This window comes from Clinocottus analis, unplaced genomic scaffold (assembly GCF_023055335.1).
Source record: "Clinocottus analis isolate CAN_PGR_092001 unplaced genomic scaffold, fCliAna1.0.p SCAF_18, whole genome shotgun sequence".
NCBI classification, from domain to species: Eukaryota; Metazoa; Chordata; class Actinopteri; order Perciformes; family Cottidae; genus Clinocottus; species Clinocottus analis.
The window spans coordinates 6,867,501-6,892,982 of record NW_027175909.1 but is presented as its reverse complement, the minus strand read 5'-3'; the positions used below and the strand labels follow the sequence as shown (position 1 = coordinate 6,892,982).

Sequence of the window (25,482 nt, the reverse complement as noted above, 5' to 3'; positions counted from 1 at the left end):
ATCCCATTAAAAACGTGTTGGTCATTTTAAACACTTGTAATAATTCATGAATACATTATAATAAAACACCTACACTGCAAGAGCCTTGAATTGTATATTCCACAATGCAATGAGCTGTTCACAAGATGAACTAAACTCAGAACAACTGAAGTATCCAAAGAGCAGCTGCATGTGATTACCACAAAGACCCAGCAGCAATTTATTCTGCATTTTCTTCACATATTTTCTATTCCATTCAGACTTTTCAATGTTTTTTTCCCCAGGGGTTACAATTACTGAGAGTTTTTCTGAAAAAAGAAAAGTCTGCACTCTCTTGAGAATACTGTTTAATTCAGCACACACAAACAATCAAAGAGGAAATTCCCCAAGAAAGGAAGCCTGAATGTCAAGGAAATCTGAGGATCAGACCATCTCTTTTTAGTTCCCTCTCTGTGTCTTTCAAAGACTTTCTGACTCTGCTGTGTCGCTGTCTGCAGTTTAGAGCAGCAGGCCGAGTCGACCAGCTTTCAGGTCTCCCAGACTGCACATGGTCTACACATGACATGCATTCTTGACTGACATCACAGGGAAGGGATTTGTGTATATGTTTCTCATGCTAAACCATATTTTTTCCCTCTCTCCATTGATGCAAACACACTTCCTCTCTCATCCGGAGCCAGAATGGAAATGGATACCCAGTGTTGGCCTGTGATGATGTCACAACATCGTTAGGATGAATGGTGCACATTAGACTCAGTCTAAACAAATCAGGATGGAAGGGAGGGTTTTAGAGAGAGAGAGAGAGAGAGAGAGAGAGAGAGAGAGAGAGAGAGAGAGAGAGAGAGAGAGAGAGAGAGAGAGAGAGAGTAACCCAATGGGGAAAACAGGATTTGGAGGGAGGGTTTCAAAAAATTAAGAAACAATAAGAGAAAGCGGGGAAAAGAAAATGTTTTCCCGCTCTCATGTATGTTTTTCATAATCAGCTGCCAGTTTCATATAATATCACCACAGCAACTATTTTTTTGCCATAATTTTAACTGAATACCGACCATTTTCAAGCTACTGAATTTTAGATGTGAATACAAAAACTACTTATGCAGAGATGGACAATCAAAATGCCCTCACAACTTAAGAAAAATATGATGGGCAGACTTTATTAAATCAGTCCCTGTGATTGCATTTTGCGCCATATTTTAGTTTCCTACATGTATTTAGACTCAAAATAATCTTCTAGCATTCATCCCGTTAATGCAACATCCACTCTCTCTTCCTATCATCCGCTTGGCCATTTTCTTACCTCAATCGATGAGAGGTAATCACACTCATAGTCATTGTAGGCCAGCCCAGTTCTATCTATTCAAGTATTTGGACTACTTGAAAGGAACTTGATTTATCTTGATCCAAAAGTTTTTCTCGAAAAAACGGAACACATCGCTGACAGAAGTTCCAGTTGTCTCTTAGTTTAGTTTAAAACAACTTATTTTTTGTCCAGCACCGATCCAGGTTTGAACACACGCGTCTTCTAATCCAACCTAATCCGGTACTACACAATCCAACTGGAACCATCCTGACGATCACAGAGGCAGCCTGTGCCAGGGAAACTTGCAGAAAGGGTCAATCTGCAAATGGTTTGGGACTGTGCACAATCTATCTACAGAAACAAGACCATACCATTCAGGGCAACAAGAGGAGGGGAGACAAAAGACGGATGCAACCACTGCAAAACAGCAAGAAGCAAAGCACACATGGGTTTAGTCTAGATGGGGGGTGGACCCCTAAATCCACCTCCACACTCATACTAGTTTGCTCAATTCATCTAAACCTGGGAGGGTTGACACATACACAACACACGCACACGCACGCACACGCACGCACACACCTACATGTTTTCTCCGTCTTCCGTAACCTGACCCATAGAGTCCCCCTTAACTCACAGAACACGCTCAGTTCTACACATCTTATTCTCCAAGGACGGACCATGAAAGGCGGGAAACCTTCTGCACTGCAGCTCCACACACTTTTTACATTAGCTCATTTTCTGCTCTCTTTGTTGCCCCCCCACCCCTCCCCTCACTCCTCCCCTGAGAGTGAAGAAAGTAGTAGTGAGTAATGTTCATCGTCACATACTTCACATAGAACTATTCCAGCAAAACATTGTTTTTTCCTGTTCCTTCTACTGATAGACACAGACATACATACACGTGTGTACACAAACACAAAACCACACACACACACACACACACACACACACAATCTGGAGTCACGTACCTGGAGACATTATCCGGTGAACAAGCAGAGATGCTGGTTTCAATGGAGTCCGTGCTATCCACACTCATTGTGTCAAAGGCCTGGTTGTCGTGGTACCCAAAGGCATCGAGGTAGACGTTGTTCTGAGAAGCTGCTCGCGAGCCGGGCTGACCTGGAGACACACACACACACACACACAGAAGAGGGAAATAAACAACGGCATTTGCAGAGACTAACCCGGGCATGTGTGCACTGTGGCGTTGTACCCGTCTCTGTCACTCCGTCTGGTTCCACCGTTTGCCCAGGCGGCTTCAATTTTGGATCACACTGCCCCGCCACTGTGAGACGCTCAAATTGTCTCAGTGAAAAATAAATTCACACCCTATTGGTGGAGCTAATCTTGATCAACTGTGTCCAAATCGAAAGACTCATAAACGAACAAACAGCCTGCAAAGTGAGTGCAGTACAGCAGAGTCCTAAAAGTAGTTTCGGCAGTCCAAAGATGTCTGGAAAGAAATGAGATGTCCTCAGAAGCAGAAGGAGGAGTGACGACGATAATTGTGGTGCAGATACTTTAAAGATAGGCTAACTCGGCCTCTGGGTACAGGAAGAAACACACGAAAAACCCTGATACCATCTGCCCCATGCAGCAGACCCACCCATCTGATGAGCCAGATCAAGGGACCAAAGGGGCCGAGGGGCCAGATACACACGTAGCAGTGGCCGGGAAAATCTATCTAATCAAAGGTCCAAATTGGTTGATGCATGTGGTTAGTTTGCACTTGAGTAATTACTTTTTTATTCAAAAAAGTAAGACACATTAAACTTGACATGAGGGGGCACAAGCTCCTCGAGGTAACAAACCATCCTTCATCTTTAAAACTACATTGTCAGCATGCATCCAAACAGCGGGCAAAGGGATTATATTCTGTGCTGAATGAAAAGGCACATTTTATAAATAATGGGAAATGGCTGACTGACGATTATGGCAGGAAGTTGACTGAGAATAAATCTACGTTTAAGCAGCTTGTTCTGTAACATCATAACTATCAAAGTGTTTTAGTCAAACTGGTAACCTCTATTGTACTGTCTTTCTCTCACTCACACACACACACACACACACACACACACACACACACGGATGGAGCAGCCTTCCTCTACTTACATTCCTGCACTATCTCCTCTGACACATAAACAAATGAGAAACTCCAACTCAACACAATGTCGTGCACGCACACAAGCAAAACCCACAACAAGTCTGTCAGTGAAGTTACATGTATTCCCATGTACAAGTAGTCTCTTTATCAGTACCTGTGGTTTCTATGTAGGCGTGTAAGCATATGTTTGTGTACCTTTATGCAGACGACGAGATTCAGTTTCCTTGTTGGTTAAGGAGAAAATTCTTGGGAGAATGCTGCCACAACTTGAGCTCTGCACCAGGGGATGATGGGACTAAAAGAACAACAACAAGAAACCAAACCTGTTTTTTTAGTCATGAAAAAACCTTGTTTATATTTTTAATGTTGAATTTGTGAAAATAAGCCACAGATAGACAAGAGCATCACATCACAAGAGCATCACATCACATAATTTGTATTAATTTATGTCATTTGTGCGTACATTAACATCTATATTTGTGTGTACCTTGGTTGGGTAGCTGCGTCCCAGCGTCGCACACATGAACTGGGGGCTCATGGTGGGTGTGGTTCTCTTCCTGGGTAATGTGTCACTTAGATGGGACCCGCCTTCTCTGTCTGACCTCTTCTTCTCTTCCAGCATACGGAAATGCTGATAAAACACACACACACACACACACACACGCACACACACACACACACACACACACGCACACACAAAAAAACAACAGAGGGAAAGAAATGTACAGTTAAGTTGACTATTGATCATTTGTCATTGTCATTCAAACCAATTAAATGAATAAGCAAATGATCCAGTTTAATTTTAGGTCATATAATCTCACACATAAATTGCTATGTGTGGGATTTAAAATGTTGTAGTGACACTTGTTTAATTAATTAAGAATATTAACGAAAAGACACAGTGGAAAACAACGATGCATAATCCAATTCTTTAATCCATATTTTAAATAAATTCAAATGTATTCATACGAGTATGCGATGCGACAGGAGGGAGGATCAACTTGAATACTTGTGCACTATCACCAAATTTACCATAAAAAATCCTCAATTAATCACGATGCTCAACAGCAAAACAGACAAACACACAAAGTCGCTAACAGACACACACACACAGACACACAGACAGACACACGCATTACCTGCCTGTGTCGAAGGTGGTGCTTTTTGAGAGGGAGGGGAGGTGGGGGAGAGTCGGGGAGGGGAGAGGGGTCTCTATATGACACCATGTTCTCTGGCCAATGCACAGAGGGCGTTTTGGGGAGGGGCCGGGGATAAATATGGGAAGAGGAAGAAGAGGAGGAAGAGGAGTGACAGTCGGCAGTTGAGGATGAAAGGCAGAGCTTTGAAGAGAAGAAAGCAATACTGTAAGAAAAACAGAAATGGCGCAATAGGAGGAAGGGAATTGGGGAAATCACTTTCACTCACCCACCCACACACTTAGCCTCAACTACGTCTGCTTACAACTACCCACGGGAGACCTTAACACCTCTACACACACCTCATCCTCCGGTGGTTTAGGGGTGTCGTCGTCAGGGGAGGAGTTTCCCTCGGACTCAGGAGAAGCATTGGCCAGAGTGGGGCCAAGGGCGGGTTTAAGCTCCGCCCCAAGCTGTGAGTAAAGCTCATTGATTTCACTGACTGTGACATAGCCCTGGAAAGTGTCATGAGGAGAAAGGGAGGGGGAGAAAGAAGGGGTGAGGCAGAGCATGACGTGAGACAGCCAAATTAACGACAAACATTAGTTTATTAGTTTTTAGAATGATGCAGAATTTGGTGGCAATTTTAGCATTTTCAAAGCAAAAATGGAACAACAAGTCTTGTCACTTGGAAGTAGGTTTAAGACACGTACGGGTAACATTCATTCAGTGTTTTACACAAGGCAACAGGCATCATAAGAAGGTTACCTCAGTATTAACACATGCGAGTATAAGCTGTGCATAGAATTAATAAAAGAAGGCTCACTTTCCCCTTCCTAAGATGCAGGGACTTGCAGAGAAACCGTAAGAAGAAAAACAGAATAAAGGAACAAAGGAAAGATGAAAAGGATTAAAACAAATCTGGACAGAGAAGAACAGAGAAAGGAAAATATTAGTGAAATAAGCCAAAAGTACCTCCTCATTCTTGAGAGAAATTGAGGAGAGGAGAGATGCGAGGGCGCACAAGTTGACTGGAGGAGAACAAATTGCGGCAGAGGTGGTGTCGCGGTAGCGATCACTAAAAGGCTGACACACGTCAGCCAGAGAGGCTGTACCCTAGCAGAGAAGGAAACCCCAACGATTAAAAATGAAGGTCCTGTCCACTTAAAGAGTCTTAAGGAGTTTGAAGAGTAGGACAATCTTCATTTTCTTGTCTCTAACCGCTGTCTCTCAAACCTACCTCCCTCAGGGTGAAACCTCGGCCACCAGTGAGGTCAGCATATTTTCTTTCCAGCATGGAGAGGTTTTCTTTCTCCTAGTAGACGGAACAAGGAAACAAAATGACATTACATTTAGCTGACATTTTTATCCAAAGCGACTTACATGTTTGCTCTATACACTGTAGACACAGCAACATGGAGCAATTCAGGGTTAAGTGTCTTGCTCAAGGACACAACCACAAGGACTAGCAGAGCCGGAGCTCAAACCACTGATCCACTGATTGAAAGACGATGCCAACCACTGAGCAACAGTCGCCCTGAACCTCTTCTTGATTGCTTTTTGCTTTTCATTCACACAGATGCAAGTATGACCATGTGCATCCAGATGCATACACATGCAAACATGGTTGTCTTCGTACCCTTTGCAGCATTGCTTCGAGGGTGCTCCTCTCCTTCAAGAAGCTCTCCTTCTCTCGCTGAGCCTGCTGGGTAATCTGTGTTGCCTGCTTCTTCAAAGTTAACAGTCGTTCCTGACAGAAAAACAAAACCAGCTTGTTACGTGTTTCTAGCTCACTTACAAAGCATTACACTAATAGAGCAAGATACTAAAAAAAACAAGTTGACATGCTTTTGCAAACCTTTTGAAACAGAGATTCAACTTGGGCAGGAGATCCAATCTGAGATATCTTACAGGATTAATTTAAAACACAACAGCTGTTACCTTGCGAGTGACAGTGATCCGCTGGTAGTCTGCGATCTCCCGGAGAAGCTGTTGAGTTTGGGTCTCCTTCTCCTCGTCCTGCCTGCTCTCGCTCTCCAGTTGCTGAAACTCCAGGTCCTCAAAACGCTTCGACTCTGCATCGAGCACCTCACAGTCCTGACACACACACACACACACACACGAAATACCAGACAGGTAAACAGGCGAGACAGAGAAAAAACATGTGTACAGAACAGGCTAAACTAGACATACTGTTAAAGCACTTAAACGGGATGAAACATACAAATGACCAGTATACGAGACCAAATGACTTGTACTCGCACGTGAGTGGCGACTCTAAGCTGCCCGGCGGCGTGAACGTGAGCGTGAATGCTTGTCCTTCTCCATGTGTCAGCCTGTGATTGACTGGCAGCTTGTGAACGGTGCACCTGCCTCTCCTCACCTGCTCAGCTGCGGTGGATGAATGATGGATGAATGTATGTACGGCTGCACAATTATGGCCAAAGTGATCATCATGTTTTTGGGACAAATTATTTCTATTGCTCATTCACATTTAAATAAACATAGCACTGCTTTCAATAGATGTGTTGTGCTACACAACCGCTAATTGACACATTTTTGCAGTAAGATACATATTAAAATAAGCTATGTCTTTGCCTGAATTCAGTGCATTTTATTTTGCTCATCCGCTCTCTGACGGAGGAAACAAGCAATACACAGTGTGTCACTCTTGCTGCATCAGTAAGGACACAGCGTTATGACAGTTCCCTTTTAGGTGAAGCTATATATAAAAACACTGCATTGCCTCTCTGGTGGATGGCTGTCTAGAAAGCACTTGACTAGATATGATTCATATGAGCACATTTTAAAAAACATCAATATCGCAGTCGATCACATTTTTTTTCACAATTTAATTGTGGGAAGCCAAATCTCCCTTAATACTCAATTTATTGTGAAAGGCTGAATGGTTGGATGTTGTTAATGTGTTAAATACAAAAGGTAAAGCTGAAGACTGTATGTCCAAATGTCAGTGTATTTCTAAATAGCCAAGCTCTTGAGATACTATATACACTGACAGGATCAACCCTTCTGGTGAAATAAGATGTGTAGACATATAAACCTAAAGAGTTAGACAATGAGAAGAGAACAAGAACAAGAGCGTGACTCAGACCAAAGGAGGCCGTGGGTTGGAGGGCAAGTGAACACCGCTATACATAAGCTGCATGTTTTGCGTGTCAATATGCGTGAATCCATTTGCCTTTGTTCTGTTTCAGCCTATCGGTGTACGCAAGCACAGCTGTTGCACTTCCCACTATTATTGAGTCTGTGTGGTGGATCCATTGGTTTACATACGTTCGTCCTTATCTTCCTGCCCATGTATTTGTGAGGTGTGTGTGTGTGTGTCTGTGTCTGTGTGTGTTCGTACTGACCCTGGCCAGCTGCTCCTGCAGGGGCTCCTTGGTGGCCTCAGGGCAGCTGTCCAGCTGGGAGCGCTGCTCACACACAATCTGAGCCAACCTCTCTACTCTGCCCCTCTCTGCCTGTAGCAACTCGCACGCCTGGCATACACACATGTACAGAACACACAGACATGCCCGCACAAACGTACACACACGTTTATGTGCACAACAAACGGAGAGACAGAGACACACAAGCACACACACACACACACACACACACAGGACAGAGAGAGGATGACAGCGTTAGTGGGACTGGGGAGCCACAGTTAGTCACTACGGCGACCAGGTCAGCGAGATTAGCCTAGAGGGAGGGGAGGAGGGGAAAGCTGGAGGAGTAAAACATCTACCGAAGAGATGGAGAACTGGGGAGGTATGGCGTAGAAATGAAGGTAGTATCAATAGCGTTATGAGCTCTGTTTCCTGCCGTTTGTCTGAATGTTTGTCTGGATGGAAAAGACTGATGGAATGAATGAGAAGGAACGACTCAGTAGATTAACAATCCTCTCTATAAATAACAACACTTATACACACGGCCAAAAACTGTATGAGCTTCACCAGCTCGTCAACACTCCTCTATCCGATCGTTCTGTCTCGCTTTCTCTCCGTCTCACGCGTATCATGACGAGGTTTTGAACATATACAATATCTACCCGCTGTGTGGTCCGAAGCAATATGTCGAACAGGCGAGGACTCAATCCGACACAGGAGAACATCCAAACGCTAAACCAAGGCCTGTACTCGCAGACCCCCACATACCGACAACAAATTCAACCTGTTTATGCACCGTGTCGATGTTACCATATACTGGTAAAAGTAGACTCTCACACACACGCACACTTACACACACACACACACACACATACATGGGCGTCCCGCAGGAGTATGTGCAAGACAGGACCACTTGGTGACCGCTATACCCTGGGCAGTATTAGCAGATATATATTTGGACCAGAGACAGCATGAGAGGGATTAACGCCTACCAGTTGGTCACATGACCCTTAAATGTATGAGAGTCTTATAGTAGTGTGTGTATTTTCATAACCAAACATCATAGAGAGGGATATGTTGCTTGTTAAGAACCATGTTTGGAGTGCAACCCTGGTGTTTCTCTACTGAAAATCACTTTCCGGCCCCTCAGCAAAGAAATACAATTGATTTGCAGATATAGTATCATCAAGTGCTGAGTCTGCTGAATAATGCTCTCTGCTCCTGGTCTCTGTGTCAGCAATTGTGAGTCCGGTCTCAGCTCTCATTGTTTTACAATTAAGCATAACCTGTCAAATACCTTTTCTTTTTCCTGTTGGGACTTGGTCTCCAGGTCGGCCATCTTGTTGTGAAGTGCTTCCAGAGCATATTTCTCCTGCTGGAAAGCAGCTACCTCCGACTCCTGCTCAGCCTCCACCAGAGCTCGCTCCAGCTCCACCTTGGATAAATACACAGCAGTAATTAATCATTTGTAGTGACATTGGGTTTATCCTTACTTTTATTTCAACATGTGTGTAACACTACCTCATATTGTGTGAATGTGTTATTGATGTAAAGAAGTAGAATCTCTCATTTATTTAAAAGAAAATAGGACTTCAAGACGTATTATTAAACCATGAATTGTTAAGATGGTCATTTTAATCCTAAAAATACCATCGCCCTCCTATGTCTTCTCTTTACCTCTTGAGCAGATTCATCTATTTGGTTGTCCAGCTCTTTGATCTTTTGCTCCAGCTCCTCTATGTTGTTCAGCACCTGGATCCTCTCCTCTTCCACGCGCCTCACATCTTCCTCTGAAGGCCTCATTTCCTGTCCGCGGCGACGAGCTGCATCCTCTAGAGCCTGGTATGCAACATCAATACCAGATTAGACCATTTTTAGGATGTAGTTCAAACGTATTAACAATATTGGGTTCCATTGTAATGTGTTGTAATGAGGATCGCTGACACCACAAATTAATCAATGTGGTGACATCCAGAGGAAATAGGCGAACAAACCGTATTAGTAACTGCAGGATAAAAATAATCTATAACATGTATTAAGGCTCAGTAATGTTTGTATTCTGATGACTGAACACTGGTTTGCTGTGATGAAGCAGTACCTCCTTTGAGCACCAAAAAAGTCAGTCTTGTGAAGCAAAAAAAAAAAAAAACCGTGGGAAGACACAATCACACATACAAACACCAGCTGTCCATTCTGAATTTTAACACTCAGTCTGCTCTAACCTAATAAATGCTCTGTAAATATCTCCCATCTGCGTACGTGAAAGATGTGTATATTGAATCCGTGACTGTAAATTCATATGCTCAGAGCTTAACCACAGAATAACTATACATAAATATCAGGTTCTGTCTTGCTCCATGTCGCACTTGCTTTTTTAAATTTTATTTACATTGTGTAGCATTTATCGTAAGTATTGCCAGAAATGGAATACATTATTAGAAAGTGTTTTTTCTTAAGTATTATCTCCTTTTGGTTGCCTTACTACATGCCCTTTATATTTATATATGGAGCAGGACAAACCAAACACTGGCTCTAGATTGGGCCACCGCATTTCTCGGCTTGGCAACATGTTAGAAGTTTCAGTTGGTTGCTGTCTGTAACCTCACTGCTTTTGATGAGTCAGATGGTCTGTTGAAATTAATTAAATCATCAATGACATGATAGTACAGTCCTGTTCACGAGTGCTGTGCAACCTACAACCCATGTTCAGTCCTGGACAGGAGGAGGGTCATAAAGTCACATGACCTTGTTCGAACGGCTCAATTTTGAAGGTTGCTGGTGAGTGCTCTGCTCTAGGCTTCACATTCTCATTAAAACCAAGTGGACACGGCGTACGAGGGCCTATAAACGTGCAGAAAAGAAATCCCTTGTACCTCATTGGTCCTCTGTGCACGTGGAGAAGGTGAAGGGGCGAAGCTTCGCAGACTGACAGCGGGGGATTCTGCCCTGTTGTCTCGGTGGCCGCTGCTGCGCCTCCGTCGTACCTGCAGATCATCGTCGCAGTAACCGTTCTCTGATCCAGGAGAGGCCATGTGTCCATTCCCCGTTGTTCCGTTCGTAGAGAAAGAGTCTGAAAAGACCGATGGTGTGTCGTCGTCATCGTCGTCATCGTTCAGTTGAAGCTTCTCAAGCTCCTGGTTGATCTTCCGGAGATCCGCCACAGCTGAAGTGGGACTTGTAGCTGTGCCGCCTTCATCTTCATCTCTCGCAGACCGGCCCAGCTCCGAACACAGAGACAGGATGGTCTCTAGCCGCTGTCGCTCCTGAGATGAGCACACACACACACAGACACACACACACAGACATTGCATGAGTTACAGTAAATGTGCAAATATAACGGTCAAAAATCCTTACTTTGGTTCTTTATGATGTTATTATTGTGATTATTCTAAAAGGTTTAGTTAAAAGTTAATAGGCCTGAACTCAAGTTGGGATCATTTTACTTTAAAAAAAGAAACAAACCCAAAAGTCCCCACCATTGTATATTTACGGCATCTTCGACACAGAGTTTGGGGGTGCTACACAATAACAGTGTTATAATAAAACACATTTTATATAGCGCCCTGTTGTGGTGCTGGATCACGAGGTGAAATATATTAAATGGGGAACAACACAAATGTAACTTCAATTTAGGTATTATCTGAAATAATATATGCTCCATTCGTCAGATGTTAAGTCAATACCAGTAAATAACACATTTTGTTATACTGATTCTGACATTTTACCTCACGCATAAGTTTTTTTTTAAATTGGTTAAACTAAAAAGCACAAATTAAATGTTCTGGTACAAAACTAGAGAGAAGTCACAACAGCTCAGGCAGTGTTATGTATTTCCATCATAAAATCAAGTTTCCAGTGCTAAGTTACCTGGGGAAGCATTGCAGAAGTGAAGCGCTTTGGTTCAAATGTCCTTGTTAAGTCCAAAATACACTCGGAACCATCTTCTTTTGTTTCTAACTTACAAACTCTACTTTATTCTATAATTTATGCAGTCTAAAAATCATATTTCGTCTCACTGGGAATCTCAGGAGCAGGAGTTTTCCACAGTTCTGTCTCCCCGAACACAGCTGTGTGGGGAGCTACAGGGGCTGCAGAGGGTCAAAATATACCCTCATCGGTTCAGCAGTAGCTTCTCTGGAGAGAGAAATATAAACCCACACAGCAAGACCGTGTCAGTATTATTAGAGGCGGAAAGAGGGAGGTTAGAAAAAAAGAATGTGAGCCAGAGGTGTGTGAATGTGTGTGTGAGAGAGAGAGAGAGAGAGAGAGAGAGAGAGAGAGAGAGAGAGAGAGAGAGAGAGAGAGAGAGAGAGAGAGAGAGAGCTAGCGCTAATGAGAAGGTGGACAGCTGTCAACTTTGATCGGAAGTGTGCACGCGAACGGGCATGACTTCAAACACAGGAATGTGTGTGTGTGTGTGTGTGTGTGTGTGTGTGTGTGTGTGTGTGTGTGTGTGTGTGTGTGTGTGTGTGTGTACTGCCACGGAGGAAACTGGACACATTTCCAGGGAATTGAGCTCTAGGAAGGAATCTGAACCAGGTGAAGTTTGGACTGTCTCTCTGTGTTGATACAGTCAGAGAGACATGCAGGAAAAACATATAGTGCTACATATACATCATATTGCTCATCATTTATCCCATTATTTTAGAAAAAAATAGAACAAGTAATTTACTCTAATCTATAGAAATATTAATAATATGAATGACGGTTTACCAGTGAAAAAGTGTTTTATGTGCGGGTGAGTGTAAAAAAACAACAACATATGAACCCCATTTATACTGAGAGGAAAATGTGGGGACCCAAGCTGGTGCTTTGGCCCGACACATCGTGGTCAAAAAGAAGAACGCTGGAATCTTCGTAATTTGACCTCTCGAACCTGCGGTGCTTTTCAGGTGAAATAAAGTATTTTGCAATTGTAAACTCGAAAGAAGGTGATTCCTCACGATCACCTTCCTGCGCGCTCTTATTAGAGTTAAGCCTTACTGCTCTGTCAATTATAAACTATTCACGCTGACAAAACAAGCCACTTTGTTAGATGCAGCCAAATATATGCAAACCTCAACAAATACATCTTAACACTAAATCCTAACTGACATAATAATAATAATAATAATAATAATAATAATAATAATAATAGAAATTATCTTAGCTCTTTAGCAATTGCAATTTCTCTTCTGTTTATTGTTGGCAAAATCCAAATAATAGCCATTTATGCACACAGCCTAACATCTCAGTATGCATGAATGCAGGTTTCCTGTATTACCACTAGAGGGCAGACCAGTATAAGGCAATGCTTTCCAGAGCTCAGCCCAAACTTTCTTTCAATGCCCAGTAGCATATCCGATCAGAAATGCTATTCAGAGCTATCATTCAAAACATTTATTTAAGTTACATTAGGGACTTTTAACTGGTTATGAATCAAATTAATACTTTATTACTTCGTTACCTTGATAGGACCTTCACAAGTAAACAAGAGCATCAAGGAGATTGGCTATTTTCTATTTAGTTACTCTTATTACTCGTCATCAGTGCCACCGGTCGGATTCTGCACGGCATCAGATGAAATCATGCACGTTCACCAGAAACTTATTTAGCTCTGAGTCCAGTGGGCCCCCCCCCCCAGACTCAGCTTCACTGCAGCCCTCGGCCTTCTGACAGAAGCTCCTGCAGGAGGAGGAACACTCAGCGGCCACCAGCAGTTTCTCCTCCTCCAGCTAAAAGTTAACACCGACACCATGCTGCCGGAGCCCCAGGTCGTATCGATGGGCCCGCTGGAGGGAAAGGAGGCACTGGAGAACCAGGGCTGGGACCGAGTGGAGCAGACTGTAAGAACCCTCCTGCGGTAAAATAAGCAGTTTTCCAAAGACTTCTGTGCTCAGAAACACTCCCACTTTAGTCCACAGGGACCGCCAAAATCATCCGTTGTGGTAACTTTAAAATAACTATCATTTTGACACTTAAATAAATAGTAACTCATATCACTCTTTGATTAAGACAATTTGAATGCAACATTTAACATGCCTAACAGGTGGCTGCTATTTCTTCCACTGGGGCACCAACTAAAAACAGATGGTTTTAAATCAAACCACATCATATGAGGCTGCTGGGTTTAATGTTCTATATTGCAAACCAGTGAGGTTAAAGCCACTGAGAAGCTCGTGAAACACAGTTGGGTTTGTACATCATCCAGAAAACCATTTCTCACAGTTCGAGCGACACCAGCTCACTTAGCAGAATATGCCGATGTGGATGAGAAAGACATTCGAAGAGGGAACGCTAGAGGGATCATGAGTCCAGTTATCATTACATGTTGAGCATCTGTGTGTTTATCCACCTGCTGCACTACAACTCCACTCTCCAATCTTCTTGGTTTCTCTAACCAACATCTATGTGATGTGTTCTGTGGCTCTTCAGTGGTCCGAACCACATGGGTGGACCTCCAAATGACTGACACGCACCGCACACACACACGCAAACACACACACGACCCAAGCACGGGGTTAAGAATAGTCCTGTTAGTATGGGCTAACTGCCAGAGGCATCCGTCGAGTGGTGAACCTCACTCTTGCTGTGTGTGTGTGTGTGTGTGTGTGTGTGTGTGTGTGTGTGTGTGTGTGTATGTGTTAAGCTCCCTGGGAGAGTATGTTTGAGGGGACAAGAGGAGTTTGGTGTGGAGGGATTCGTTCGCCTTTACTCATTCCATTTCTTGTGCACCTTTGTGTGATTGCGTGTCGTATGCAAAACAGTATCAACCTCACAATGTAAATGTGAACCTGATATCCCCATCTTCTGTCGGTGTCCTCAACGGCAACAAACTGTTCACCTGTCAAAGGTCTAGAAATCTGTAAGCTATTTTACACATTACACCACATGTGGTATGTGTCACAGGTTATACCGACATATGTAGACAGTGACAATCGATCTGAATGATAACAAGAGAAAGCCACATGTGCAAACACACTTAAACTCACCAGTCTTTCCACCTCCTGCTCACGGAGTCGCTCCTCTTTTTGGTGCTGATGGTAGTCGGTCAGTTCCTCCTTCCCGCTCAGCGAGCTGATGCTCCCCCTTCTTTCCCTAAAACCTCCCGGTGGGGTCACGCCTGCCTTTCCAAACGACTGCCTCCTCTCGCCCAGCCCCGTCCCATGTTCCAGCCCTGCCTTCCCAAATGAAGACCTCCGCTCTCCAAGTCCAAGCCCCGGTGAACCAGCGGGCTCCAGGCCGACCCCTCGCCTATCCCCCAAAGACAGGCCCACTCCTGCGGACACGCCACGGCTGGCCAGCCGCTCCAGTTCTGGAGGGCTGGAACTCGTGGAGCCAATGGAGCCCACAGAGCTGGTGGAGGTCAGGCTGAGTTTTTTGGCCACACGTGGAGAAGTGGAGCCCCCTGTCCTGGATGGGATGGTCACATCAGGTGGGGTGGTGGTGGAAGAAATAGTAGCTGCAGTGGCGGGCAAGTTCTTCGGGGAGGAGAGGGAGATAGACACGACGCTTTCTCCCTGATTTTTGGTCTGAATGTGATTCCTTTTGGATGAAAGCTGGCTGGAGGTGTGGTTAAGGTCAGGGCTGGCATTCTGACTGTAGTTGCAATAGTCTTTGCTCGATTTGTAACCGCCAGCGCCATCGGATCGCCGCGGGGGCAGCGTTGACAAGGTCAAGGCTCCGTTGTTGTTATCTCGGGGAGATTGGGAGGGGCAGAGGCGTGGCATCGAGCGACTTTGCGCTCCTCCTGTCATCCCGTTTAGTGAGCCCGCTGAGTACTTCCTGGTCCTACTGCTGGGCACTGGCTCTGGGTTGCCGTAGCTACGGCGGCCAAGACGGGGGCTTGAGGGCATGCTGGCTGCACCTCCTGTTGAGGGAGCGCGGGATGAGGAGGAGGGAGGAAGAGAGAGGAGATAGCTATTGCTACCATCAACAGAGATGGAGGAGCCGCCACCATTCCATGTGGACAGTAAAGAAGAGGAGCCCGGGTTGTGCAGCCGTTGGCCATCGCTCATGCCGTGGTTGTCCTGGTTGCGACTGACGGAGGTGCGAGAGGCCAGAGAAGAAGGATGGTCGGAACGCCGTCCAGGAGAATGAGGGGGAGCAGATTTTAAAGACATGGGTGAACGATCCGAGCCATAGAACCGCTTGGCCTGGTCCTGATAGGCTGATGAGGATGTGGCAGGACTCGTGATGGGTGTGGTGGGGGGAGACTGAGAGATAGAATGAAAAATATATAGATTATAACTGAAAAAAATATTAAACACAAAACAACAAATATAATCATATTATTTAATGCATATACAATATGTTAAGTGGTAGATACGTATATTGAGAGGATAGTGGTAAAGGTTTTAGTATTTAAAAAGACCAGTCTTCCTGAAGCTGTTACAGAATGAATACATCTTAGCCCAGGGTAATGTGTAAGCCCTGGTTATCCACGTTTGGTCTTGTAGATAATGAGTAAACCCCAGTTAGCTCCGTTTAGCGCAAGACAAACATGCAGGCCAACCAAATAAATTCCACAGGCCCTGTTGGAGTATGACGTAGACGGCGGAATAATAAATCCCGAAGTGGAGCTAAATGATGTCTGACCTGTGTCACGCTGAAGTAGGAGGGGTTTGCATTCCCGTTGGCTCTCAGGCTGTTCTCCAGGGCAATCTTCTTGCGCTGCAAGGTGTCCATCAAGTCCCGAAGCTCAGAGGCTGATCGCATGCCCCGAGCACTGTTGGTGCCGCCTACCACAGCATGGCTATAGTCACTGCTAAACTTCAAATAGTCTGCAGGCGGGAAAGAGACATAATGGAAAACAGATTAAATTAATAATATAGGGAACACGTAGATACACAAATACAGGCAAACATTCAGGAGTATGAGAAACGATGAGCAATTTAAATACATATGTAAATGGCAAAGTTGGAAGGAGCTGAAGAGAAATTGAGTGAAGAGGGACTGAAAAACAAAAAGGCAGAAACAAAACAAGAGAAAAGACGCTGTGGCTTGGATGAACGATATGGAGTAACAAGACAAAAAAGACGGAAGAAGAAGAAGGAGAGAGAGAGAGAGAGAGAGAGAGAGAGAGAGAGAGAGAGAGAGAGAGAGAGAGAAGAGAGAGAGAGAGAGAGAGAGAGAGAGAGAGAGAGAGAGAAAGAGAGAGAGACTGTGTATGTACCTGAAGCTGCATCTATTCATAAAGAGGGGTTGATGGAAGAACAAACCCAAACCAAACAATCTGCGACTGGCAGCAGAATAGGAGTTGACTCTTTCTCAAACACGCACACACACCCATACATAGTACACACAAACGCACACACACTCTTGCACCAAACCATCCATTAGATCCAAGACAAACATTTTAAATCTAACTCAACTTCTGTTCCTCAGAATAGGAAACGAAAAAAGAAACCACAAAATATTCTGGAATACCCTCAAGCGGCCCCCGCCCTTCCTAAAGCCTTTTATTTAAAACAGCTTCAGCGGAGAGGGGGTCTTTTCCAAACCTCAACTGAGTCAGTGATTTAGCAGGAAGGAAGTTCAAACAAAAACAAAAATTAGAGAAAATGTTATTTATACTGGGTAAAATATTGCTGAGGTCAGCAGGAGTATTGTTGATTAATAGCACTGCTTTTACTTTTAAACTCCTGTCATCAGAAATGCAGGTAAACCATGAGGAAGAGGGGAGTGGAGAGCAATGTGGGAGAAACCTGACAAGTGTTTTGAATTCATCTGTGGCTTTATGTGGAAAAGGAGCCTTTATAATGTTCATGCTTAGACCACCCAGCGTTTAACTGTCACACACGCCCACAAGCACACAAAAAAAGCTTTCAACTCACAACTGAGAGAAACACACACAGACACACGTGTACTTTCCATGTGTACATATGCTAAGAGTGTACATACATGTTGGAATAACTTAAGCAACGTTGGGAACATTCAACTACGACTGCTTAGTTTTTTAGTTCTATTGTTTGATAAACTGGAGCGCCTAAAGTGCAGCTCATAGCTGAATAACCTGTGTGAGAAAATGTCAAACCTTACATGGTGGAGAGAAATGGGGCAGAAAATGAAAGACATCATAAGATCTAGAGACACACACACACACAGAGACACACACACAAGGGTGTTTGTGTCCATACATGGGCAGATTCATACTGGAGGCCTGGCGAGCATCAGGTCTGTTCTATCGTTACTATTCCCCTCACTGCCCAGCTCGCCAGTTGCACGCTGCAGAGTGTGAGTCTTGGCAATCTGGAGAATAAAGGTCAAGATTTTGGCTGCCTGTAAAAACAACTTTCCAAAGTGTCTGTGTGTGGGGGAGAGAGATGTAAGTCCTCTCGACAGAAACATCAGAGAAGCAGGGGCGAGAGAAAAGAGGAGTGCATTCCTCACAACTAGGAGTTTAAAGAGCAAGGATTCCACTGATTATGGCGCATACGCACACACCTTGCTCCAAGCCCGATCAATCACGAGGAGACATGGGAGTCCAGCTGTATCACCATGGAAATGGAGAGGCACCAGATGACAGTAACATTCCTATATGCTTTGTATTTACGTTTTAGCATGTGTGTGACAGTGAGAGTAGATGTTCAGGGAATATACTGAGAAACAGGGTTGAAATAAATAGCTGCCACAACTCTACTCTTCAGTCTGTCACGAGTGTGTAACACACATACTCAAGACTAACATGTCAATCTCACACACACCTGTCTAGCTCGTGTGTACCTGTAACTTTACCAGGAGATCCTGGTCAGTGCGTAGGAGCGAATATATGTGTGGGGACAGATGTTGTACAGGTGAAAAGCAGATGCAAGAGATGAGCGAGACGATGAAGGAGGGAGGGAGACGAGGAGATGGTGATGTGGCAGAACAAAGAGAGAAGAAACAAAGGAAGAAGAGCGGGGATCAAGTACAGGTCACGGGTCAGGGAAGTGGTTTATGCCCATTCTGTGTGTGTGTGTGTGTGTGTGTGTTTGTGTGTGTGTGTGCGTGTGTGTACCTGTGTTGTAGGCTAAAGCCGACACAGGGCTCTTTTGTGGAAGCATGCTCTTCATTCTGCTTGCCTCCTCAGGATGGTTGAACCGGAAGAAATAGGACTTACCCAGACACAGGGAATAACCTGGAGAGGAAACACACAGACACGTGGGTTAACTCATGTTTACTGAAACGGATGTTACATACTCTACATTCAGGTAGAGTATGGTATAAAGAAAAATAGTACAGACCCACTCATGGATCAACATGTAATTGTAAGTGATTCTTGGCTTAACACATGAGGAATACATCAAACGCTATATTGTATGTATGAAGATGAAGTTTTAAGTACTGCCTTTTTTTTAATTCAGTCAGAAACACACTTGCACACTCTCGTGCACAGCCAGCCATTCCAGACCACAGTGTTTGCTCTGGCCATCAATTAGGCCGAAAGAGCCAGGTATTAAACACAATGTCAGGGTCATAACCTCTGTAATACACACAGACAGCCACAGCTGTCCAAATACCTCAGAAGGGAAGGGAGGAGACAGCAGTGCTCTCTCACACAGACACACACTCCAACTCACACACACAAGTCTTTGCAGGAAAAGTGAAAAAGAAAAAAGACAGCCAAAAACAAATGAAAAGACTACATTGATGTAAAGAGGAGTAGACAACAAAGAGGAGAGAAGATCACAAGACTGGTGAATACACAAAGAGCTCCCCTCTCATTTGTCTGTCTTTACACACACACACACACACACACACACACACACACACACACACACACACACACACACACACACACACACACACACACATTTGCTCTCCCCATTCTTTCCACCTCCACCCCTGAGGGTAGAAGGTTCAGATAAGCAACAGTAAACCCCCACAATGTTAGCATGTGTGTAAAAGGCTAAAAAAGCACCTCCTTAATAGCTCCATTACAGTTACATCAGATTCCTTGGACCTGAAGTCAGACACAGCCACTGAGGCAAGAGGGGGGGAAAGGGCGAATGGAAAAAGGCTGAATGGAAAAATGTCCATATTGTTTTTCTTTCTTTTCCTTTCTCTCATTCTCATCATCCCTCTTTTGTCCTGTTCTCTCTCACTCTGCAGCCTTATGTCCAGTTTCACAAACACCTCCAAAGAATTTGCCAAAGTTGCGATGACAGGTTAGCTAGGTCATATCTGTCTCGAGTCTAGACGTTGCCTTGGCAGACTTCTAAGCTGTAATTTCTACGCACAGAGGGGGGGCCCGAGCGCTGTGCTGAGGTAGAGCTAACACCACACATGAAAACAGTGTAAGAAATGTTTAGTCTACACAGCTTGACTGTGAACTTCTCAAATACATACACATGTTAACACAATCCTTACAGGTTGGGATGCAAACTGTGAAGCAGTGGCATCATGCCAGCAAGATCAAAAGATGTGTGTTTTGTAATTAAAATGAAAGAAAAACAGACACACACACGAGTCATGTGTAGGAATGATCTAATAACGTCTCTTAACAGTGTCTGCCTAATGACTCACAGTAACTCTCGGTATTTAGCAGAAAAGAAAACACACAGACACACACACACGCACACACACAGAGACACACAGCAGCTCTTGTAAAAATCGAATTTCCTCCCCTCAATAGCCTCACCATGTGCCAACTTTAAAGTGAGGGGTAAAGTGTGTCGCTATGATTTGTTCACAGCCCCCACTTCCCCGTTGATCTAATTTCCTCACAGTACTTCTTAGCTAACACATAACTACTAACTAATCCCGTCCTCCTCCAGCATGAACAAATACAAGCAGTACTTGTGTGTTTGTGACAGAGAAAAGCAAAGAAAGGATAAGAAACTTAGAGATTGTATTTATATATTTATTCAACCGGATTATTTAACTTTCATGTCATTTCTTGCTTTTTCAAAGAAACAGTGGAAAACTGTAGAAACCTTTTCTTAACCCTCACTGCTAAAATCCATCCGTGATGAGATTACAAGAGAACACACAGCTTCCGCCACATTCAATCCAAAAATGCTAATCTTAACTGCTTGCACAGAGACTAAATTTAGTCTGCTTTCCTAAATAGATTGCGCATGAACACATGCCCACGCTATTTTACATACACACACACACACAAACACACACACACACACACACACACACACACACACAATCCACAACAAAACAAGTTTAATCTTATTTACTTGTTTACTAGCAAATTGAGTTTGCCTCCCACGCCGAAGCATGCGCCCCCACACACACAAACACATGGATAGACCCTCCAATGACAAGAAAACTGGAAATTTGTCTTTACATACATTTATAGGATAATTTAAAGTGTGTGATCTACAAAGGAAAACCACAGAGTCTTTGAGGGCACAGATGTAGGAGCTGTATCTTTTCTGGAGCCAATTTTTGTTTCCATGTAGATCTGAGCGACCCAAACTACACTCTGACCGCAGTGTTATGGAAGAAGAAACTCAATCTGTTTCTCTATGTGGTTAACGTAAGTGGAGGAATTGCCAATTTGAGACCCATTAGGGTAGAATGAAAAACAAACCAAATACAGAGATCCCATGTCGAAGTATTTCTTGGATGAAACTAATTTACCTCAGTTACATGCTAATTAGTTAAGTTTGACATGCAAATGAATCACAAAAAAAATCCAATATAATCACCAGAAATGTCCAAATGCACTCATCATGCTTTTTGGGGGAAACTGTTTGCCTCAAAATGTTGCTATAATCCCTTAAATCTGTATGGCACTGAACTGAAACTGAATTTACTCATTCATGAAAAGATGCATTCACACAAGATCCCAGTGGGAGTGTTAATGGTGCTCAAAACCACAAAGTAACCCTCTCAGGGGCATAAGGGTCCAGCGGTGACATCATCAGACAAACAGACTGGTCATCCTCAGGGGAGTCCGTTAGATTAGTTTAGACACTCGCTCACTCACACTATAGTCGATCAGTCACTCACAGACATCCAGCACATACACACACACACACAGACACACACAGACACACACAATTCCATTGCGGAGCAACAGCGGATGATCCCTGTCCCCGGATGAACAGAAGTGCAACAGATGTCATGTGTACAGAATGAACAACATAACAGTTACAACACATTCAATGCATGTAACATATTGTTTCATGTAATGAGAGTAGTATGTATAATGAAAAGGTTACAACTATCAAAAAAAGAGCAGCCAAATAATGATAATAAAAACAGTAATAGTTATAGCAATGCAATTAACAATCATAACATTAGCACTATAGGTGTCTGGCAAGACCACGGTCCAGGTAAGACACACACACACACACACACACACACACACAATCTGGCTCTTCACTAGAGGCTCAGTAGAGATATTCTCTGCTCCACCTTAAATCTCATCCACAAAGCGACCTACCTCGCTTCTCCCAAGCAAAGGGGACACGCATGTATACACTATACACAACCTCTAATCTAGCAGAAAGAAAGAAAAAGGTAAACACAAACACCATGCAAACTAATAACAAATGATCTATTTCTTAATCATCTGGTTTAAAGACTGTTCTTTTCTTTTCAGACCCCAAAACATGTGCTCAAGGCAGGCAGAAGAACTGGTGGACACAATAACATCCATGACAAAGAGGCAGGTTTTGTTTCCAGGTGTCAGGTATCCTGACCACTGAGCCTGTCCTCACAGCCACATGCCGGTTCTCTTTGTCACATGCACTCACACCACACCAGCTCTCTGAACTTGCCAGCATATTTATAAATCCATCGAAAGCTGCGGAAAACATATTACAGCCAACAGGTTGTGATGAAACGCCTCCAAAAGATGGCTAAAAAATATATATCTATATGTTTCACCGGTCAGTGACCGGGGTCACAGGAGTAGCAGCAATAATTCAGCTGGCTTTACAGTCTTTCTTTCTTTTTTTAAAAGCAAAGTCTAGTATGCAGTTATGGTGACAGATGGGACTCAATCTGTGTCTGTGACGGCTTCCACACTGCAGCCAATCAGAAAGGAGAAAGGTAAATCAATAATATCAGCTGATGAGGCCACGCATGACCAGCAGAAGCAGCCAACTCTCTCTGCTTCTACGACAAAGTTCAAACAAACAAATTAATCGATTGATGGGAATAACATTTGCCCAGCTTTGTCAGAGAGAGTACAAGAAGTGTTTTCACGGTGCGGTCAGCTGTGTGTGTGTTTGAATGTGAAGCAGTCGTCCTCTCCAGAGCTGTGGATAAGCCAAAGCCCGATTCAAACACACTCACCACGGATGGGCAACAGACAGAGAAATTACCCACCAAATAAACTACAACCAGCCAACTGCACCTGTGTGAACTGTGGTAAATTAGTAACGTTATCCAACAAAAAATAGTCTTGTCCATTCAAGAAAAGGAGTGAATAGTATACCTGTGCTATAGTTATAGTATGACATAAACCTAATTTAAAAAGGTTCAGTGCAGATGAGAGCAGAACATTTAACATATTTACATGCAGCTTGACTTTGTTACTTTTGTGGAAAGTTTAAAATCCGTTACATACCCTTTGAGTCCCATTCAGTGAGCCCGTTTCACGACAATAGCAACTCGGTTCTTTCTTCTTTTTTTACGTCCTATAAATTATAATGACAAGACTTCAAATTCACTTTTTTGTTTTTCTAGACAAAGTAAAACAAAGGCGATGGCTTGAGTCCGGACAGTGCCCGTGTTGTTGTCCGCCTGTCTTTCTTTCTATCTCTCTCTATCTCTCTCTCCCGCAGGACGCCTCCTCAGCCGTCTTCACTCCGTGTGTAAGAAAGTTCACTGATTTACCATCCACGAGTCTGAGTACAGGACTGTACCAACTCCCGGTAAAATAAAAAAAAGGGGGGGGGGGTTAGTGGTTCAGGTTTTACGAGAGAAAACTATTGAAAATACTGTCGAGGAGCACAATAGCAACGTGGTAGGTTCAGAGTTCACAACGCCAAAAAAAGAGAAGAAAACACGACTGTGAGCTGTTAACCATATGGTAACAGACAGTGTAGTACGACATCACCCTAATCTAGATTTGGTAGGTTCAAAGGCTATTAGACGGTAAGGTATTTGGAGGACGCCCCCTCAGCTTTTCTTTGTCTACCTATTATTTGCTCTCTCTTTTCATTGAAATACCTTGGACCAGTGCCCGAGACAACTGTGGCTTGCTTGGATTATAATGACAAACCAATTCATTTAGCAATTAAGTAATTTGGCTTGAGACAAAGCAACAGTGGAGAAGGAACAGCGAAGAGTTTTAGGGGGCGGGGATCCTGGGAGAGAGTAGAGCCAGCAAGAAAAAAAGCCTCAGTCAAGTCTCTCCAACTGTTTCTTGTAGAAGAAAAAAGCCTGTAGTTATACTGCTCCTTTGTAACTGTTGTTATTGCCGTATAATGATGTACAGTACATCATATCATTGGAAATATGTTATGATGCTGTATGAACACATTTATTAACAAGGGACTTTCAGCTGTTAATGTTAGTTAGAGGTGAAGCTGATGTGATTCCAGGTCAAGCGCCAAAGTCCCAAATACAGAACAGATCACATCCTAAACATAGCTAATTCACTCCAGACTGCTACACAGTTTGCACATGTACGTGTGTGTGTGTGTGTGTGTGTGTGTGTGTGTGTGTGTGTGTGTGTGTGTGTGTGTGTGTGTGTGTGTGGTTAGACAACTCAAACCAGAACATTTGAAGCCAGAGGATATTCGTGAAAGATGTTCTCTCTCTCTCCATAATTTTCCAAACCATGTCCTTTTGACTTTCTTTTTCCTTTTTTTTTTTTACCCCTTTTTTCTCTTCCTGTCCTTCTCTCCAGCCCTGCGACTTCCCAAAGCCCTAGCCTTGTGTGTGAGAGTGTGTGTAGACACACCAAGATGATGTCAATATTTGAATCAGCCGGGCACAGAGGGAAGATAAATAGGCCTGTCAATATTGAAATGGCCAGGCCACAATGAAAATGATAATATGGGTACACAGAAAGGATGGATACAGGGAGAAGGAGAAGCCAGGTGAAAAAAACGCTAAAATAAGGAATGTTATGCAACTCAGTAAATTCATAAAACAGGAATTTGGGGGAAGAGAGGAGAAGAGAGAGAGGACAGACAGAAAGATCAAGATACTGGCCGACAAAAAGCAGACACAGACACATGGGCAGGGTTGGACAGAGTGATAAGAAAAGAAATGCGTTAGAATTTTGGAGGATCCTCTGTTTGTGTGTGTGTGTATATGTGTGTGTGTGTGTGTGTGTGTGTGTGTGTGTGTGTGTGTGTGTGTGTATGTGTGTGTATGTTCCGCAAGTTTTCTGCAGACTCCTATGTCTGAATTTGATGTGCAGGGCATATGCTCTGCTGTTGCTGGAAGCTGTGACTCACTGTAGCAGCAAGCTGTTCCAAACCACAACGAATTAAACCAAACCAGAGGTACGCACACATCTACTACATCATTCAAAACACACACATACACACACACACACACACACACACACACACACACACACACACACACACAGGCCCATACATAAGTGAAATACACACAAACATACTGTACAACAGGCTGTCCATGTTCACGTCAGCACAATGGTAACTGTGCCCATGTGACTCATACACA

General features: G+C 43.7%; 1 protein-coding gene across 1 annotated transcript in view; it reads right to left on the bottom strand.

Annotated features, from left to right (window-relative positions):
- phldb2b (pleckstrin homology-like domain, family B, member 2b) overlaps positions 1-25,482 on the bottom strand; it is a 32,416-nt gene that overhangs the window by 3,319 nt on the left and 3,615 nt on the right. Inside the window, exons 5-18 of the mRNA XM_068581282.1 lie at positions 18,887-19,006; positions 16,486-16,670; positions 14,880-16,103; positions 10,782-11,171; positions 9,586-9,747; positions 9,206-9,343; positions 7,891-8,019; positions 6,461-6,616; positions 6,159-6,269; positions 5,760-5,834; positions 4,882-5,034; positions 3,871-4,014; positions 3,579-3,678; positions 2,248-2,398 (exon numbers count right to left, since the gene is read on the bottom strand). Of these exons, the coding sequence (XP_068437383.1) occupies positions 2,248-2,398; positions 3,579-3,678; positions 3,871-4,014; positions 4,882-5,034; positions 5,760-5,834; positions 6,159-6,269; positions 6,461-6,616; positions 7,891-8,019; positions 9,206-9,343; positions 9,586-9,747; positions 10,782-11,171; positions 14,880-16,103; positions 16,486-16,670; positions 18,887-19,006 (3,238 nt within the window). The remainder of the gene's footprint in view (positions 1-2,247; positions 2,399-3,578; positions 3,679-3,870; positions 4,015-4,881; positions 5,035-5,759; positions 5,835-6,158; positions 6,270-6,460; positions 6,617-7,890; positions 8,020-9,205; positions 9,344-9,585; positions 9,748-10,781; positions 11,172-14,879; positions 16,104-16,485; positions 16,671-18,886; positions 19,007-25,482) is intronic.